This window comes from Triturus cristatus, chromosome 7 (genome assembly GCF_964204655.1).
Source record: "Triturus cristatus chromosome 7, aTriCri1.1, whole genome shotgun sequence".
NCBI classification, from domain to species: Eukaryota; Metazoa; Chordata; class Amphibia; order Caudata; family Salamandridae; genus Triturus; species Triturus cristatus.
The window spans coordinates 1144422129-1144440392 of record NC_140590.1 but is presented as its reverse complement, the minus strand read 5'-3'; the positions used below and the strand labels follow the sequence as shown (position 1 = coordinate 1144440392).

Sequence of the window (18264 nt, the reverse complement as noted above, 5' to 3'; positions counted from 1 at the left end):
AGTGGTCGCGATAGTGAGCAGTCACAGGCTTCTCCTCAACAGTTAGAGCGATAGTTAGAGGATTCTGCATTTTCCAGTTGGTCACTGTCTAACAGATTGACAGCAATTGAAACACTGTCCTAGGGAGTGGGAGTAGGGACTGTTTGCCTCAGGTGGCAGGGGACATCCTTCACAGCACTGCCTCATAGGTTTGTTGCGTGCCACTTCCATGATGATGGGGGGGCCAGGAGGTAAGTGGGCTTAGGGTCAAGTGAAGCCGCGGACTCACAAGTTCCTGCAGGTCCTTCAGACCACTGGTCATGGCTCTACAAATCAGCATCACATATAATTTCTCTTGTAGGTGCAAATGGTGGGAAGTGGCACTGGGTAGAGGGCTCAAGGACAAGGAGTGGAAGATGGCTTTGGACAGGTTCACAAGGTTTTGCGTAGTACTTGTTTTAAATACACACAATTTAATTACATGTACACCACCTATCTGACTTCCCACAGAATGTTATGCAGAAGATGGAAGACATGCAGTGCCCTAGATGTGCCCTCGGGGATGCTGGATATCTACACATATTTTGGAAAGGCTTGTGGTCAGGCGATTCTGGTACTCAGTGGCCACTGATGTGGAGTGCCTGCTGGGCCGGAGGGATGTTGGCACCTTGGAGGTTTGTCTGTTGGGTGTTTACCCGCGGAAAAAGCTGCACAAAGTCGGGGACATGTTTCTTGACCTAGCTATGGTCTTGGAAAAGCGGGAAATTGCACTGCATTGTATGTTGCAGGAGGACCCCCCACAAACTCGTTGGTGCTCTTCCCTGGGGCTGTGGGCCAGGGCGGAGGCTGCAGCCTCGCAGGACAAAGAGAAGCGGGGTGTTCAGTGACAACCTATGGTGGGGCTCTGGATGGAGGTGCTGAAGGCCTTTCTGACTAACGACAAGGAGGATATTCCAACCCTTAACCATAGCACGTAAAGACCTGGGGGAGACAAGTCCCTGGGTTGGGATCCACCATTCTTTCCAGCACTGCCCGGGTGGCCGCGTCATAGGCGTCCCCATAGATGGTGCAGACTAGAGCCCCATTTCCCCTCCTTATCGAATTTCTCATAAAAATTGCTTTCCTTTATCCACCATGTTGGCAGAAACAAGTACACAAATGAATTTGGGTTGATGATTTTTCCCGTCACGAGTTGAGTCTAGGTTTTGAGTTCTTTCTCTGTTCCTCTTTTCTTCGTTGTCATCTTTATGTGGGTCTCCCCACGGCAAGGGCGGTTGCTCGCACCCTCCCACCTGGGATGAGGGTTGAAATACTACTGATTGCTTGTGATATAATGAGCGCCACCCCATTACTAAATGACTTGTAACCCTGGTTGGGAGCGGGAGCGGCCATATGACTATCTTATAACTGTTGATGTAATGCATATTTATGACTGGGTGTGCCTGCCCTTGCCTGTGTTTTTCTTTCTTTGTTTGAAGAAATACCAATAAAGACATGTTTAAAAAGAAATGTGACCATTAACAAAGTCACACATTTACAATATTAATTGTACAATTACCATATCATGCAGAATACATGTATAGCAGCAGTCTACTTCCTGCCCACCACCTACCTGCATCTGAAGAGTTGTTACATGACCCTGCCGCCATTACTAGAACCTTGCGACCTTCTATGAAGAAGAAATGCTTCTTTCGCAACAAACGTAAAATCAAGGCCCCCAAACACCCATGACAACCCCCAAAGACATCCATCAATCAAGAATCTTTTGACCCAGATTTCTTTATTAATACACGAGCACAGGTCGTACAGAGGTTTGTGCTTTTAGAAACGGGTACTGTACATGGGAAGAAAAGCAGGTGCCGTGGTCTGGAAACTGGAGGCATGGAAATGGTTGGATAGGAGGAGGGATAGTGATAGAGGGAAAGTTAAAGTAAAGGAGAGGGTGGGTGAACAAATGGAGGGAGATGGACTGAGGTAGGGGTCAAGCAGAGCCTTTGAAACACGGATTTTAGGGATCTCATTTGTTGAAAGAGCGCGGTCACTTGATGGACCCTACATTCAGAGGGCAGTGTTCTTTCAGTGGGATAATAAACACCAAGAGTAAAGTATCAGGAGAAAACAAAACTCCAACCAGTGGCAACAGAGTGGGTGGGGCGCTCTGTTGCCTTCAGAGAATGTTCCAAAATGAATTTAGGGATTTTTCATTCCCTTCAGCCCTAGAGAACCAACCTTCCTTCTTAGAAGTCAGGCAGTCTCTGGTTTAGGCACACTGCAGACTTGGGGTGTATAATACAAGGATATAGCAATGCTAAAACTAGCCTGAGCTGGTCCAGAGCACCTCACCGAGCGAAAGGGTCTTCTGTAACATGTCAGACTAGGGTAAAAGTGTCTGGATGGCATCTGTGAACCTCTCTGTGACCACAGGTTATGCTTTTCACAGATCCTTCCACCCTTTTCCAGTCATCGCATGGGCTCGGCTGCCAGACCACAACCAGAGTGTGGGGGTCAAGTGGTGAGGTGGTCAGACTGCTTCAAAGATCTTCCAACAATAATCTCACTCTGTGTGGAGCTGTTCTGGTATCCGTGCCAGTGATGCACCAGGAAACAACCCACTTTTACTATGGACTGGACTGCAGCAAGTACTCGCCCTCCCCCAAACTCTGATCATGGGCCAAGCTTTTTCAGAGAAGACCCCTTGCCCCACAGAAAGAGTTGGCCATGTCTATTTGGCTACGCTGATGTGGAGACATCCCCACCCACTGTGGTGGGCTGCTATAGAGAACACCCCACCTCGTGCTGATCAGCTTAAAGACCCTGCCATCTTTCTTACTATAAGCTAGACTGCTGCTGACACTCCTGCTCTAACCATAACCTGCTGAGACTCCACCAACCTTTCCGTGAGTAGGTCATAACCCCATTGTAATAAGGGCTTCTGCTTAGTTGAGCATCTGCACTCTTACCTTGGACTCTGCTCCTTCAAAGATCACCCTCCCATTTTTGCCATGATCATGGCTGTTTTACTCGCCTCTTACAATCAATTCAGTAGATTCAGAGATCCATACACATTCTTATCATTTGCTGACCAGCTTCGGAGTCCCTCTACTCAACATTAACATGGACTGCAAAACATTGATGCGGTCCTCTGAAAAGGGGCAAGAGGGTGGAGGAGCAAAGAGAGTAGATAGGAAAAAAAAAAAAACAGAGGTGGGGGCTCAAACATCTGCTCCAAACCTGCCTCAGGGCCCTTCCCTTTCACGCCGACCTGGATGCTAGTCACATACATGGATCCCCATTTTTTTGCTGGAAACTACAGCTCCCATCCCAAAGACTGGAGCTTTTCAGTTCTCGTTTGAAGACCCATGATGGAATTGGGTTGCTGGTTATCTTGGGGTCAGCGCTTCGAAAGTTACCTCTACTCCAGTGCTCTGAGTCCACAGTTTCACTCCCATTACTAACTTGTGAAAGCTTCTTTTGCCTCTTGGCATAACCAGATGGTGTTTTAAAGGATGCTGTTACAATAGAAAAAGAATGAAGGCAGTGAACTGTGCATGTGTTTCCTTCCTCACACCTTTCTCATATGTATCCATAACAGTCCATAAAATTTGCCGGTGGCCGGTACATGAACCCACGCTGGGTGGGTGTTAAAGAGAGACAGCATAAAGACAAAGTACTGGGATCACCTTCAAGATCCCTTTCCCTGCTTTTCAATCCTGTTCCCAAGACAACAGATTACTAAGCCAAGAAAATCACTAGGAGCCAGTGACAGATTCTTCAGCCTTCAGGAAAACATGATGTTGATGACAGTTTGACCAAACTGAGCATCAAATGGTAAAAGAAGCCATTCATGTGGCTGCCTTCCATATTTCCCTGAATACGGTTTGTCTCCTGAAATAGAAATTCCTCCAATTACTTTTTATTAGCACATGGTTCCCTCAGTTTTGCCAATATAGGTGTTCTGAGGGTCATAGTTCAAAAGAAAAATTCTGGACAGAACTCAACTAACACATGATGGCGATGGGTGAAGGCTTACTTTATCAATCAAGTTCACTGATCACCAGGCAATGTTGTTGTCGTAAGGAGGGTCGTTCTTGAAAAGAGCTTTGTCAAATGCTCAAAAAGAGTTCTATGTTGCAATGCCTGCCGTAGCACGACAGTTGACATTTGATACAGGTGGTCAAACGCATCCATAATACCATCACGATCGCCCTTTACTAACTCATAAAACAGAGAAAAAGATAAGTCTCTGCTGTGTTCATAGGCCACCACATACTTAGAGGTAATTCTTATAAGGATCAAGGATTTTGCAAACATGGTTAGATACAGAACAAAGGATATAACATTCTCGACAGCATGTCAACTGGTAGATTTTCTATTCCCATGATGAAAAGAAGACCCTTAAATCAACTCATACCGCATGCCTGTTGGCATCCATCCTGGCAGTGCACATAAAGTCCAGTTAAAGGGTCAAGTGATAGAAAGCTAATTCAGCAGAAGCCAAACGTTCAACCTTAGTAAAAGTAGGGAGGCCATCCGAACTAAGTGGATGTCTATATTACTCCTGAAATTCTCCAGAAATGTATGAATAATCACAAGTTGTGCAGTAAAGATGCACATGAACTAGAAGATTTTCATATAAAATTGCTTGAACTGGAGAGGCAGAACTTGAAGAATATGGCCTGGACTAGGTGCATGACTGGTGGTCAAGGTACCGCAAGTTAGGAAGATGAGCAGCTCAAGAGAGCGTGTGAATGGGAGGAAGGCTGTGGGAAGGTTTCAATATACATTGTTGAAGCATCTGGAGAGTGATCTTATGGAGAACAGAGGAATGCCCGGATGATTCCAACGAGGAGGCATGCTCAAGCAGAGCTGTGGGTCCCAGACTGCACAATATTTCTGGGTCAGAGCTGCAGGTCTCAGAACTGCTGAGTGCAGCAATTGGCTGAACAGACTGACATGTAAGGGAAGTTATTTGTGAACCAACAGTTCTCTTTTGCTTTTTTAGTTTTGCATTAATTGAAGGAGCGAAAGCCCTTCTGAACTGTTTGCAGAGAGGTTGAAAATCCAGAAGAATAAACAGTAACATGCTGAATCATGGAGAGATAGATACTCAATTTTCAAAGCACTAAGCGCTGAAGTAGCCCTGCACAGGCTATGGCTGAGGCTTGATCAAAGCCAGGGTTAATGTAACTTGATCCATGGCGGTACCAGTACCCCTTTCCGTAAATGCATGGACAGCAAACAAATCAACTAGTACTGAAAGGTTGGAGATGTCTGGAACAAGGGATTTTGTACCTGGGTGAACATCTGCATATCTAGCTGAATAGCCCTGGCACTGACTAGATTATTTTTTTGATACGGTCAGTCATCCCTGACTTTAGCCCCCATTAGCAGTATTCAGTCCCGTTTAGGAATATCAACTACCAGCCTGTGACGCTCACCGGTCTACCGGATTAGAAGTCATTGCCCCAGATTGCACATCTGTAAAAGCTGGCATCAGGGGTACCTCAGCACAATTCAGCCACAAAGAGGGGAGAGCTAGCTGTATGTCATCCTGTAACAAAGCAGGTTAATGATTCTGTACAAGTCTGTTTTATAGAACCCATCATTGTATACCGTACATAGCTTGAACCAGGGTTGTAGGCACAGGCAGTCAGTAGATGGAGAGCAAGGTTCAGTATTTGCTGAGAAGCAGATTGCAAGGAAAAGTAGGGAACAAAGAAGGGGGCAAAAGCCCAGACTATTGTCCAGCGAGTGAGGAACACATGCACAGTGTCAGCTTTGCATTTCTTTGAGAAAAAGCATCATGGAGGACCATGGGCTGCTTTCAGTACTGGGTGAACCAAGAATCCAACAAGCTTGAAATGGGAGAGAGACTGATATGGGAGTACTAAACAGGCTAAGAAAGGAAAAGAAGCATTGGACTAGAAAGAACACAAGGGAGTGCTTGTAGAGTAAAGAAAAGAGGCAGTAGAAGGTGAGCAAGAAGGTAGAGGGAAAACGAGGCAGCAAAGGGGGTAGTAAGAAAAACTGAGCTAGAGAAATAAGTTCATTGAGGATTTTAAGACTTGACAAAGTAGTTTAAAAAAGGTACCAGGGAGAACAAGGGAGTGAAGAGAAATAAGAGCAGTGTGAGAGGTAAAAGTAGAGAAACCACATAAATAGAGGTATACGGGGGAATGCAGGGCAATACAGGAAGTGGTACAGGAATAAAAAGAGAAAAGGCAGCAGGAAAAATCTTAAAGGTGGGGTGAAAGGGAGCAGAGGACGGGAGTGCCAAAATGGCCCCCCCTTTGGCGTGGCAAAAGAGGAAATTCTTGAGTTTGCGTTACATGAATTATTGCCATGGTTCCTAAATTCGTGCAAAATCTTCAAGGCCTTCGAAGGAATTCTCAAGCTGAATTTAAAGGAAATATATGGGAATCGGGACTCAGCTCCAAACCAAAAAGGAAGCAAACCAGTGAGGAAGCAAACCAAGGATGCTCCCAACCAATAAAAAACACACATCGACGAAGGGCCCAACGCAGGCACAAATTACTTCCAGGAGGCTACAATGGCTCCTCAAATAAAAGAGTGTATCACCTGGAAACACAATATAGGAGAGTCGAGCATATCCCTACTCACTAAGGGCAGAAGAGAGCACAAGTCCTTCCACTCCACTGAGGAGAGGTCTGTACAATTAAGCACCCCTTCCACTCAGGAGAAAAGACGAGCCCCTGCAATCCACAACCACTTAGTCTTGGGAGAGACTAGGTCTGTACAGTTCACATACCCCACCCCCATCCAGGAGCGGGGAAGCCAAGTCCGTCCACTGCCTCACCCATGAGCGGGGAAGCCGGTGCTATTCACCACTTCTACACTCAGGAGCAGGAAAGCCAGCGCAGTCAACCACCTCTCCACTCAAATGTGGAGAAAGGCCCGCAGTCTCCACAAACCTAGTAATTGGGCCCTGTAGCCTGGAAACATGGGAAGGGGAGAAGCAAAGGCTGCATTAAAAAGTCCCAACCAAATTCAGAAACAAACAGGAGCACAGCGCTACTACCAACGAAGAGAAAAACGGTCAAAAAGAACACGTCTGATCCATTACAAAAGACCCACGTAGAGCAGGCCCTGGCAGCCGGCAGATGGGTTCTGAAGGCTTCCTGCTGAGCCATGGCCTGGGACAGTCCCCTCTGGTAAGGATCCACCCGGAAGAGACTTGCCTTAATACTCCGTCACTGAAAAATGCTTCAGCAAATATGGGTACCCGGGGTTTCTAATTGCTTTATTATCAGTTTTTTCATGTAGGGCATGTGTTTTTCACATACACAAAATGCTGTTGGTTCCTTCACTTTGCTAAGCGTTTCCTCCAAAGCCTTCCTCGTCCTCATCTTCTTCCATGACGGGGTCTGTGTCCCAGCATGTAATGTCAATTTCTGCAAGAGGACAGACAGAAGGGATCACTATTGCGGAGTGAATACAGAGAGATCTACACACATAAAAGACAGCAATGAAGATCATCAGATACTCGAGCTAGGTATGCATGACAAATATCACAAAGAGTAGGGGAAGGGGAGCTAAAAAGAGGTCCAGAACCCTTGCACCCAAGACCAACCATGACAGTAATAAGGGTTAACTCTTCCTGTGGAGATGTAGCTCACGTTGGGTATGTGATATGGGGGGGGGGGGGTCTTCCTTATGGGACACATACACATTGGTGGATTGCCTTTCTTTATTACGAGAAGTTCACAGTCTACATACACCTTTGATCCCTACCGAGGGGACCCCAGATTAAATATAGCGTTGTGGTACCTCACAGGTAGTTTTAATTCACTTCTTCACTTATCTCCCAAACACCAGCACTCACCATCAAGGCTTCGTTTTACTTAAAAGATCTCCACTAAAGAGCCCTCCCTGGGGGTATTGCTGTGCCGACCCAATGAGGAGCTAAGCCCGATGCTGAGGCATGACACCTTCATGGGTGTGTAAGAGCATCTCTTCCTATCAAGGAAGAACCCCCCTCATCACATACCCAACCTGATATACAGCACCACAGGGACAGTCACCCCTTATTACTGTCATAGGTGTGCATGACACCAACAAATAAACACAAGAGGGACTGGTGCTCAACAGCAACATGTTTTTTCACTAAATAATTCAGGTGTGTGGGGTTGAAATATGAAAACTTGTCAAACTCTTGAAGCTATAGACCCCAATGAAATACCCTTGATTTAACATAAAACACAGTCTAAAAATGCTTTCGCCTGATTTAGCAAGAAGAAAACCCACATCATATGGATGGGTTTTTTTCCACACAATGTGCGATACTTACTAAACCACTATTTAAAAATGTACGGAGAGACAGAAATGGAAGCAGTATGATATGACTAGTCCCACTATGGCCCCCAGACTGCTGAGTGATACAGTGCATTGGTTCAGTTATCCTAGTTGTCCTAGATTCCGAAGGCATGTAGAGATTATGCTTTTCCTTGCTTTGCTCTTGTAGAGAGGACCCAAGCATGTGAGCAGTCCTGTGTTGCGTTGTTAAAATGGCAACATGGCCTCCTGGCATACAGATTTGCCAAGATGGAGCATGCGGGCTGCACCCTGATGACATCACCATGTAAACCTTTCCTGTCTCTCCATAACCTAACTGAAGTGTGTGACAGAGGGTAGACCTGTCACTGGTCAGAAATCAGCCACTCAGGATCAGCCTCCTCTCCCTGTGCCCTCTCTGGAAGATGTTAACTCTGACAGTCCTTTAAGCTGTGCTTGACTGACATGAAAAAACAGTTGATGGACAGAATGCAGAGCAATGTCATACACTCACCCCAGTACAGAGATCTGGGCTTAAATCCATCGTTTTTTTGCTCAACATGTCGTTCCAGTTTGAACCCAGCCATATGCAAATCAGTCTTGACCCTGTGCCCCATGGGAACAGTCCAGCCCGAACTGCCAGGCCAGGTCCTCCCTGGACTGAAAAGCATCCTAGGACCGGTTTCGGGGTTTCACCTCTCTTCAGCCAGAATAGCTTGATTCCAGTGGCATACCCGTCCCACTCGGGGTGACAAATGAAAGGCTATCATCCACCTTTCAGTGTCTGAGGCCAATAAAGCCCTGTCACCTTTTACCCTTTGAAAACAAATGTGCTGTGTAGTATTCTCACTTTTTGACAGGTATCTCTTACATATATTTTGTGTCCTTGCTCTGTTTGGAAAAAAATATCTGCTTAGTCTACCAGCTGCATTTTTTATCAACGTTGTGCCCACTACCAATCTGGGAGAATATGTGCTGGTGGCACAGATGGGTGTATCGTGTGCATTTCCACTGAACAAGATAATCTCCGGAATGCCATTCGGGAGGCATCCCTGCAGGTAGCAGTTTTACCTGAAGAGAGTTTTCAGCAGCTGTTTATAAATTCAGCATTATCTAGCAAGAAACTGTTACATTTCAGGTGAACTGCAAGATGACGGTCTCTGCTCAACAGATGTAGGAAACTCAGCAACTCGGTGCTTGCACGCACAAGGTGGTGTAGAAACGAAAAGGTTACTTACCTGTAGGAGACCTAGTGCAGCTTGAAGAATTTTCTTGGCTCAAATGCAGTGCATTATTCCACCACCTATAGGTTGGGCTCGGAATTGTTTCTTCTAGTCTCTTCTCTCCTTTTATTTTTGTAGGCAGTGGGGATCGAACATTTGGTTTTATGTCCCTCCTTGCATGGCGTCAGACTTACACCCTGGAAGCTCCTCAACATGGATGCCATCTTCAGATTCCTTACACAACTTGGGTGACCGTTTCACGTGTGGCTTTCTCTCCTCCTATAGATATTCATACCTCCTTTTTTTTGCAATTCACCTCATTTTGAAAAGAATGGAGGGTTCCATGTGAATCTCCAAAAATCTTCAAGCTGATAAACAGGTATGTAACTATTTTATTTTGCAGTCTGAACGTTTTCTGTATTCACATGTGCGCTGATTTTACAGTGGTATTCTCCTTTCCGGGCAAATGGGTTGTAATGAGTGTGGTTTTTTGAGCATGTGTTTCAGTACTTGTTGTCCTTGGATGTCCACGCAGTAATATTTTATGAAGGTGTGAAGGAAGACCCTGTAGCTTCCATGGAAATGCCATTTATGGACACATTAGTAATGAATGAGTATTGCTCAGTTTTTAGGTCGAGCCTAGGCAGCGCATGAGCAGGCTCTTCAAGACATGCTATATTCACTCTGTGGTCTTACAGCCCGCCCATTATCTTTTTATTCATCCATTTGATTGTAGTAAAAAAAAAAATGCTTGCTTGCTAGTGGTTAATCCTACGTCTTCAGCCCTCCTTTTTGTGTTTGGCTTCCTCCCTCAGAGTACCACCCAATTACTATTACTTCTGTGTTTATGTGTTCATTTGGGAGACCATTTTTTCTTGGATTCCTGCTCGTGTCACTGTTTGCCCGTCTTCAGTGGTTCTGTTTCGGCGCCTGTCACTTAATCTCCTCATCGCGTTCAAATATCGAGATAAAATGTCAGACACTTCAGATGCTGTTTGAGGGCACCTCTTAAATTTTCTCTGACTTCAAAGTGGGAGGATTTCCCCCAACCTCTCCCGCTTTGCTTCTTGTTGCTTTGGCGAGCCTTGGTCACAAGACCTTCAGCATCCCAACCTTGCAGCACTGTTAAGGGCAAGGCTTGAGCAACTCTGGCCACATTCGCTCCGACGCTTGTTTATATAATGTGAACTTGAGCAACCCAAAGGTGTTGGAGTGCTTTAAATGAGAGCTAGTAACAGTACAAAAGGTCAGATTAATTTTTGGGGGCATTTTTATAGGGTGCAAACTCGACTGGCCCGAAGCTACTGGAGCGCTTTACAAAAGCACCAGTTACATTACAAAAGGTCAGGTTAATTGTTTTATTATTGTCTGTGTGGAGATTAAGTGACGACAACAAGGTACCTGTTAATTCATTATTTTCCCTCTAACTGACAAATGGGATCAGCATTCGCCCCTCCCACCACCTCCCATGTCGCTGCATGCCCACCCCGCTGCCTTTTTCTGTCGTCTTCCTCCTCTCAGAGCTCTAATTTCAAAGCACATTCATGGCACCTCCCCAGAGACTGTGAGACATGTTTTATTATATAATGTGAACTAGAGCGACCCTAAGGTGTTGGAGTGCTTTACAAGAGCGTTAGTTACATTACACAAGGCCATATTAATTTTTGGTGGCATTTTTATAGAGAGCGAACTTGAGTGACCCAAAAGTATTGGAGCGCTTTACAAAAGTGCCAGTTACATAACACAAGGTCAGGTTAATTCTTTTGTTTTTGGGTGCACGGAGATAAAGTGATGCCGACGCCATCCCTGTTTATTCATCATTTCCCCTCTACTTCACAAATGGGAGCACTTTGCTGTTGCTATGTCCAGTGCTCCTATACCCATGGGGCTGGTTTCATAGGCTGTCAAACACTCTAGTGATGCAGTCGCACACAGAATTTTATAGTGCTGTTGACTTGCATCAAGGCTCTTGTTTTTCTGTCTGTGTGTTAAAAAGCCTTGAAATATGTCCATAAATGTTTGCCGAGGCAAGCAAGTATTCCTGAATCAGACTGCATGACCCAGTGAGTAGCAATTGTATAGCTCTTCGATCCCTGGCAGCACAGCACCCAGGATAATGTGCTGCATGGTTAAACTCTAAGGTTCCAAAGGCAAGACCTATTGACTATGCCAATGCTGGTTTCTTATAGAGTGTGCCCTTGTTCGTTTTCCTCACAGTACAACTCCTACTGCATTGTTGCATGTTTGGATTGTTTTAACTAATTTGACATAATCCCCTTGGTGACAGACAAACCCTTGTTTGCAAGTGCAAATGAAAAGAAAAATTGGTTTCTTTTCCGGATTTTTTTGTTTCCTGTAGGTAATACAGGACTGCCCTTCTAACATCTAATGCATAAAGGGCCCGTTCAGCTTGTGATTTTGGTTGTTGAAAAAACCCATGTAACTGTATGGCCTGGTTGAATCATCTGTGAGAGAAACTATGGGCTAGTACTTATTATCACTCGATATTCTTTGGTCCCTCCAGTGACAATTTGATGACTAGTGTGTTGAAATTCCGATGTCCTTTTCTGTTGCAACACTGTATAAACCAGTTTCATTTTGTGGAGAAGCACTTCCTTGTGGTAGGCCTTCCAGCCTCTTTTAGGACCTCCATGCCCCTTATAAGTAGCCTCAAGAGACAAAACCCTAGGTCGTGAGGAGCCATGCCGCTAGGCTGACAGTAGCAAGTTACGGGAGGTATACTTGACCCTACTGTATTGTCAACAAATCCTGGTGAGATGGGAGTCTCATAACCTTGTCTTGTGTCATCTCAACCAGGTCTGAGAACCAGGTTTGTCTTGCACATTGCGCTGCTATCAGGATTGCACTCATGGGTGCTTGCTTGCTTTTTTCTAGTACGAGTGGTTTTAGCAGAATTGGGGGAGGTGCATGCAAATTACTCTGGTCATTCTATCAATAAGGCATTCTCTAGTGGCCGACGGTGTTGGTACCTGGATGCAAAGCTATGGCACTTTCTGTTCTGCTGACTTGTAAAGAGATCTCTGGGTGGCATGCCCAATCCTGAAAGATTAACCTCACTATTTGATGTTTTAGTTTACACTCATGTGAGGCGTCTGCTTTTGTTTAGCCTTTCAGCATATATGTTCATACTACTACTGGTAGGTGTTTTGCTACTAGCAAGGGAGTAGCCAGAAAATTCAAATACCACTTCGAACCAAAGCTCTTATGGCATCAAGAGAGGGTCATCATGACCCTCCCCAGAAGAGCACTCTTGTCTCTTCCATCCAAGCATCCATCAATTATTCTATTCACCTGCTGATATCCACAATTTCACCTTTACATTCTGTCATCCATTCATACTTTCATGTATCATTCAGTCTTTCACCATTCCGTTGATCAGCCCATACATATCAAAACCCATGCATCCATCTCCAAACCTATCCATCCAGCCGTTCACTCATCCTACTCTCCATCCAAGCTTTGACTCATACATCCATCTTTGCTTTCAGTCATTCATCCATCCTTGCACTTCACACCTCCATCCTCCTTTTCACTCATTCATCAGCCATCCTTTCACTCAGCCATCCTTTCACTCTTCCTTTCACCCAACCACTCAACCATGCATTCATTTACCCTTTCACCTATCAATCCACCCTTTCAATTAACCATCCATCCTTTTACTCATCCATCCATCCATCCTCCCTTTTACTCATCTGTCCAACCATCCATCCTTTTATTCATCCATCATTCCATCCATCATCCTCCCTTTCACTCATCCATCCATTCTTTCAGTCATCCATCCTCTTTTATCCATCCATTTGCTCAGCCATCCTTTCGTTCATCCATCCGTCAATCCTACCTTTCACTCATCCCATCCATCAATTCATCTACCCCTTCCTTTCACTCGGACATCCATCCTTTTACTCACTCATCCATCCTTTCTCATCATCCATTCACCCTCCCTTTCACTCACCCATCCATCCTTTCATCCATAAATCAACCCTTTCACTCATAAATCCATTTTCACCCCTGGCTACTAGTATTATCTTTTACTGCATGGCCTATCTCCATATGTCCTGTGCTAGTGTGGGCAGTGCATAGGACCTTTTAACTATTTGTTGTGGTAGAACATGGTGGGCATGTTGTTCATCTGGATTTAAATGTTTTTGCCCTCCCAGAGTCTGGAAGGCTTTTAAGACTAAGGAGAAAGTTTTCAGTTCGAACACTTTTTGTGTTTCACTACCTCCTCCGGACCAAATAGGCTTCTGGTGTTCAGCTTTCCCGTGTGGGCTCACCACCCTGTGCGGGATGCATCGGTTGTGATGGCTACTGAAGAAGTTGGCTGTTTGAAAGATCTGATCACTGTGATGATGTTTGTGTTTCACCGCTGTATCTCTGTGTATTGTCACTGTGACAACGACTAGGTCCTCCCACCTCTAGGTTGAAGTGGTCGCATGTGAAGTCTGGCAAGGAGTATTGGGGGGTATACAAGATGCCATCATTCCCATTAGCTTCCTCACTGTCAGAGGTTGGGCCTTCCGATACAGAGAGTCTGTTCCCTCAGTGCCTGGATCCTCTTTTCCACTGGGAAGACTTTGGCTTCCCTGGAATTTAGTCTCACTCCTAGAAACGGCTTCTCCCTGTCTGGAACAGGGACGATTTATCTTGGTTCAGGAAAAAACCTTGTCTGTGGAGTATCTTTATCACCCTATTTATGCTGCCCTGGCACAGCCTGAACAACTTTGCCACCCAGCCAATTGTCCATGTATACATGAATCTCCATTTTCCCCAGGTGTGCTGTCACTACACTGAGGCCTTTTGTAAAAAACACTGCGCAGATTTTATCCTAAACGGCAGTACCCTGAACTGGTAATGTGCCTTGTCTACAACAAATCTCATGTCTGCAGGAATGAGTCTTTGAGCTCTCTCTTTGCCATATAGTCTTCTTTCTGCAGACAGAACATATAACCGGTATATAGGATAATGTTTAGGATTCACTTGTTGGAGGAGATTGTTTTTCACTCATGGAAAATCCTCTGATCCTGCCCCCTACTGGTGGTGTGTCTGGGCGGAGCGCCAATGGTAATTCATTTTCTCACTGGTTCCTTCCCCCCCCCCCCCCCTCTTGGGGCAGTACCTCTTTCTCTGGCCCTCCCTTGGAAGAACTGTCTTGGTGAAGTGAGGTACTGCTACTGTCCTGGCTGGTGCACTCGGAGTATCAATCTGTGACAAAGAAGAGACGAAGGGTGGTGATCTGTGCCCATTCCCTTGTAGGTGCTCTCTTCCTTGGCGTGACACCTTCCTAGAACATGGATCTGCACTGAAAGGAGACCATCACCTCTACAGTCATGTTGTATTTCTTCCTTCTTTGCAGTTATTCGTCCACTGATTTTCCAAACAGGTTCTCCCTTGTGATGGGCATGTTTTGCAGAGATACCACCTCTTGCAGGAAGCCAGAAACTCTCAGCCAAGCATACATTCTTAAGGTGATGTCTGAGAACAGCAGTCTCCTGGCTGTGTCAGCTGTGTCTAATGCGGATTTTGGGCATGTATTGGAGATGGTTTTGCCACCTTGAATCAGTACCATCGCCCTTTTTTTGTACTGCTCTGGGAAGTATTGAGCAGAGTGTTTGAGTTGGTGATAACCCATTAAGTGTCTGCTGACCTTTCCTTCTTGCGTCCCACCATTTCAAGTAGCTTACTTTCTCTATCATGGCAGCAAGTGTGTTTGAGTCTTCTGCATACTATGGGGACTATAATGGACGTTGGTGGGATTCTGGGAAGAGTTCCTATACTTTTTCACCCTGGGAATCAATGACTTGGATCTAGCTGACTCCCTGAAAGCCCCTCACCATGGTCTACAACACCTGGGAGCATAGCAAGGAACTGGTTCTTTTTTTGTGAGGGAAGCAGCATCTCCAAGAGGAATCCTGATTCCATTTGGTCTTCCTTCAAGTCAACTCCATATCTGCCAGCTTCTCTTTTGAATGTGGCATTGTACACTGCCATGTCATTGGGATGCAGGGGGTGGGGTGAGCATTGAGGAGGGGATACGTATTTAACTCTTCCTCTAAGGAAAACCGTGTCCAGATCCTGCCACCTCTCCTCCGTTTCCAGTCCTCTTCTGCAAACTGGCCATCTTCAGTTTCTCCTTCATACACGTACATTTCCTCCTCTTGTTCTTCTTGGGGCGTGCCAGTTCGGTTTGCTCTTTTCTTTCCCTGCCTTTCTCTCTTTGTGGATTCAAACTGAATTGAAAGTCTTCAAAGTAGTTGTCAAATTCCTTTGTCCGTTTCATGAGGGTCTCCAATTTGGCCTCGAGGCCATGTTTCTTTCGACATAAAGGGTCTTTTTTGGTCATTGTTGAGTGTCCTAGCCTTTTTGGCTGCTGAAGTCTCCTTCTCATAAGCCTCCTTGCTCACCCTGTTCTCCCAAAATACCTTTTGGAGTCAAGGCTAGTTCTAAGGGTTTACCTCACAACAGAGTCTTTCGACTCCAACCCTTTGAATTCTTTATGCTTGAGCTTCCCCTTCTTTGCCGGTGTTTTATGTGTTGGAGAGGCCATTGAGGGCCTTGAGTCAGAGGATCTCGGGAGCACTGCACCCCTACTGTACTACCTGGCACTATTATGTGACACTGTCCTTTGATATCCTCTGTGGTATCTTCTTCTGCTCAATCCTGAAGACCTGCTCTGCGATGGAGCCTTCCCCTTGTGTCAAAGTTCTACTCATCACATGATTGCCCCAGATCTTAGAGCAATGCATGTTTGAACTGAGACTGTGCCATTGCGTAGTGTACCAACCTCTGCTTTTGCCTTATCTTCAGGGTCTTCGGTCGAAATTCAGCACATGTCAAACCCCTTTGAGCTGTGGTCCTTTGGGAGACACAGGTAGTACACCTTGTGGTTGTCTTCCTAGTTGAACTTGTGGCAGCACTTTGGGGAATATCCAAAAGTGGTATGCTCCATACCTGTTTTTTATGCTCTGACCCACATGGATGAGGTCCTGGTGTGGAAAATTTCCAGCTTCAGCGTTCTTGTGTGCTTTCCTGGTCTCCCTTGACATACATCAACAAAAAAACGTTTTTTTATCCCGATTCTCTGATGCCTTCATCAATAACACTATTTTGTTCTCTTCGGCTCCAGAGCTCTCGGTTGTGCTTCCAGACCCAAAACAGAGAAAAGAATCTGAAGATGGTGACCATGCAGAGGGGCTTCCAGGGCATAGGTCTGACATTATGGAAGAAGGATATCACACCAAACGGTCACTGACTCGAAGATGCCCACACAAAAATGAGAGAGAAAGAGACAGGACTCAAAGAGACAATTTTGGACCCACCCACTCAATGACAGGATAATGCACAGAATTTCATTCCAGAAAAGATTCACGCAGCAAAACCTACCTTTCAACACGCTTACAGGTTTATTAGAGCCCTCAGGAAAGCTGTGGGTTTAGATGGTTAGTGTATTGAGACAGAATTATGCTCTTGACAAGGCAATGTCATCACCATGAGGCATGAGCAGTGCACCTATGTCTCAAAGGTTCTTGCACCAAAATGTTTCTTATGAAAATGGCATGTTGGTGTGGTGCAAATGTGTCTCTCTTCAATCACCATTAATCTGAGCTTTAGTATTCATCTCAATTGCAATAAATTAAGCGGTAGGCAGAAGGTGCTCGGGCATAACTGCAAAGATTAAATTTGAAATGTTAAGTGTTAAAGAAAACAGCCACAGTCTGTGCAGGTAAAAGCAGTGGGGCTGCGTTTCAAGGGACCCCTCCTCCCAACGCGGCCCCACCACTGTTACCTGCACGAACCGCAGCTGAAAGAAAATGGGGTTGGAATATACTACGCATGCATGGTTATTCTAGAGGATGGTAACTGGCGAGCCAGGAGAATATTGCAATCCTGCAATGAATGATACCATGGTATTGAAGTGGCGATTCTCATTTTGAAATTTGATCAGCATGTAACATTTGACAATGCTGAATAGTATTTTGCTATGTATCGAGGACCAATAAAGATATATATATTTTTTAAAGTGTCAAAGATAATGGGTGGTATGCATCCATCACCAGCATGTAGTGGTAATGTGGTGCGACCAGTGGTTAGAAGTCAAAGTGGGATTTGCAGCCACTCGCTAACCGAGGTATGGACATATAAATTATGTTCTTCAATAGGGTTTTTTCCCAAAAATTGTTCTCAACCACATGTGGAGGCAACCCTTTCAGATCCAGGCCAACATGTAGGTAGCATGTTTACGGACTATTTCCACAGTTATTTATCTCTCCCAACTATTGTGTAGAAACATTGTGTGTTTTGTAAGCTGTTAAATCAAGGAAGGAGTCAGCCAAGTAGCAGGCCTGCCATCCTCCCATCACAATAGTTTCCTTTTGTAAAACTAAACTTTTCCCTACTCTATACCTTCTCGGAGCAAAATCACTCTGCACAGACAGCCATTGCAGATACTCAGTCTACCACCATGTCTAGAGAGGTGACATATAGAAAGAATGTCCTACATGATTACTCAGGGTTCATATGAAAAGGCATCCTGGTTTGCAGCACTCCAAGAGACATGCAAGGTAAAAACCTGAGCATGAGAATTATGTCCGTGTTCGTCTGGGCATCCAATGAAGCAATGGGTTGCCTGGGTTTACGGCATGGCTGACTGCTCTTTTGTCTAAGACTTTCATGAGTAACTCTATTCCAGGCAACATATGGACACTCCAGACAGCCAGCATCACCTGACCAAACATCCAACTTATACCACCTT

At 45.3% G+C, this 18264-nt stretch overlaps 1 protein-coding gene across 4 annotated transcripts in view; it reads right to left on the bottom strand.

The window, feature by feature from the left end:
* Positions 1 to 1740: 1740 nt before the first annotated feature.
* Positions 1741 to 18264, bottom strand: part of DBN1 (drebrin 1) — a 206524-nt gene continuing 190000 nt past the window's right edge. For all 4 annotated transcript variants that reach the window (XM_085618333.1, XM_085618334.1, XM_085618335.1 and 1 more), the window contains one exon: positions 1741 to 7391. In XM_085618333.1, coding sequence (XP_085474459.1) covers positions 7312 to 7391 — 80 coding nt within the window. In that variant the 3' untranslated portion in view covers positions 1741 to 7311. The remainder of the gene's footprint in view (positions 7392 to 18264) is intronic.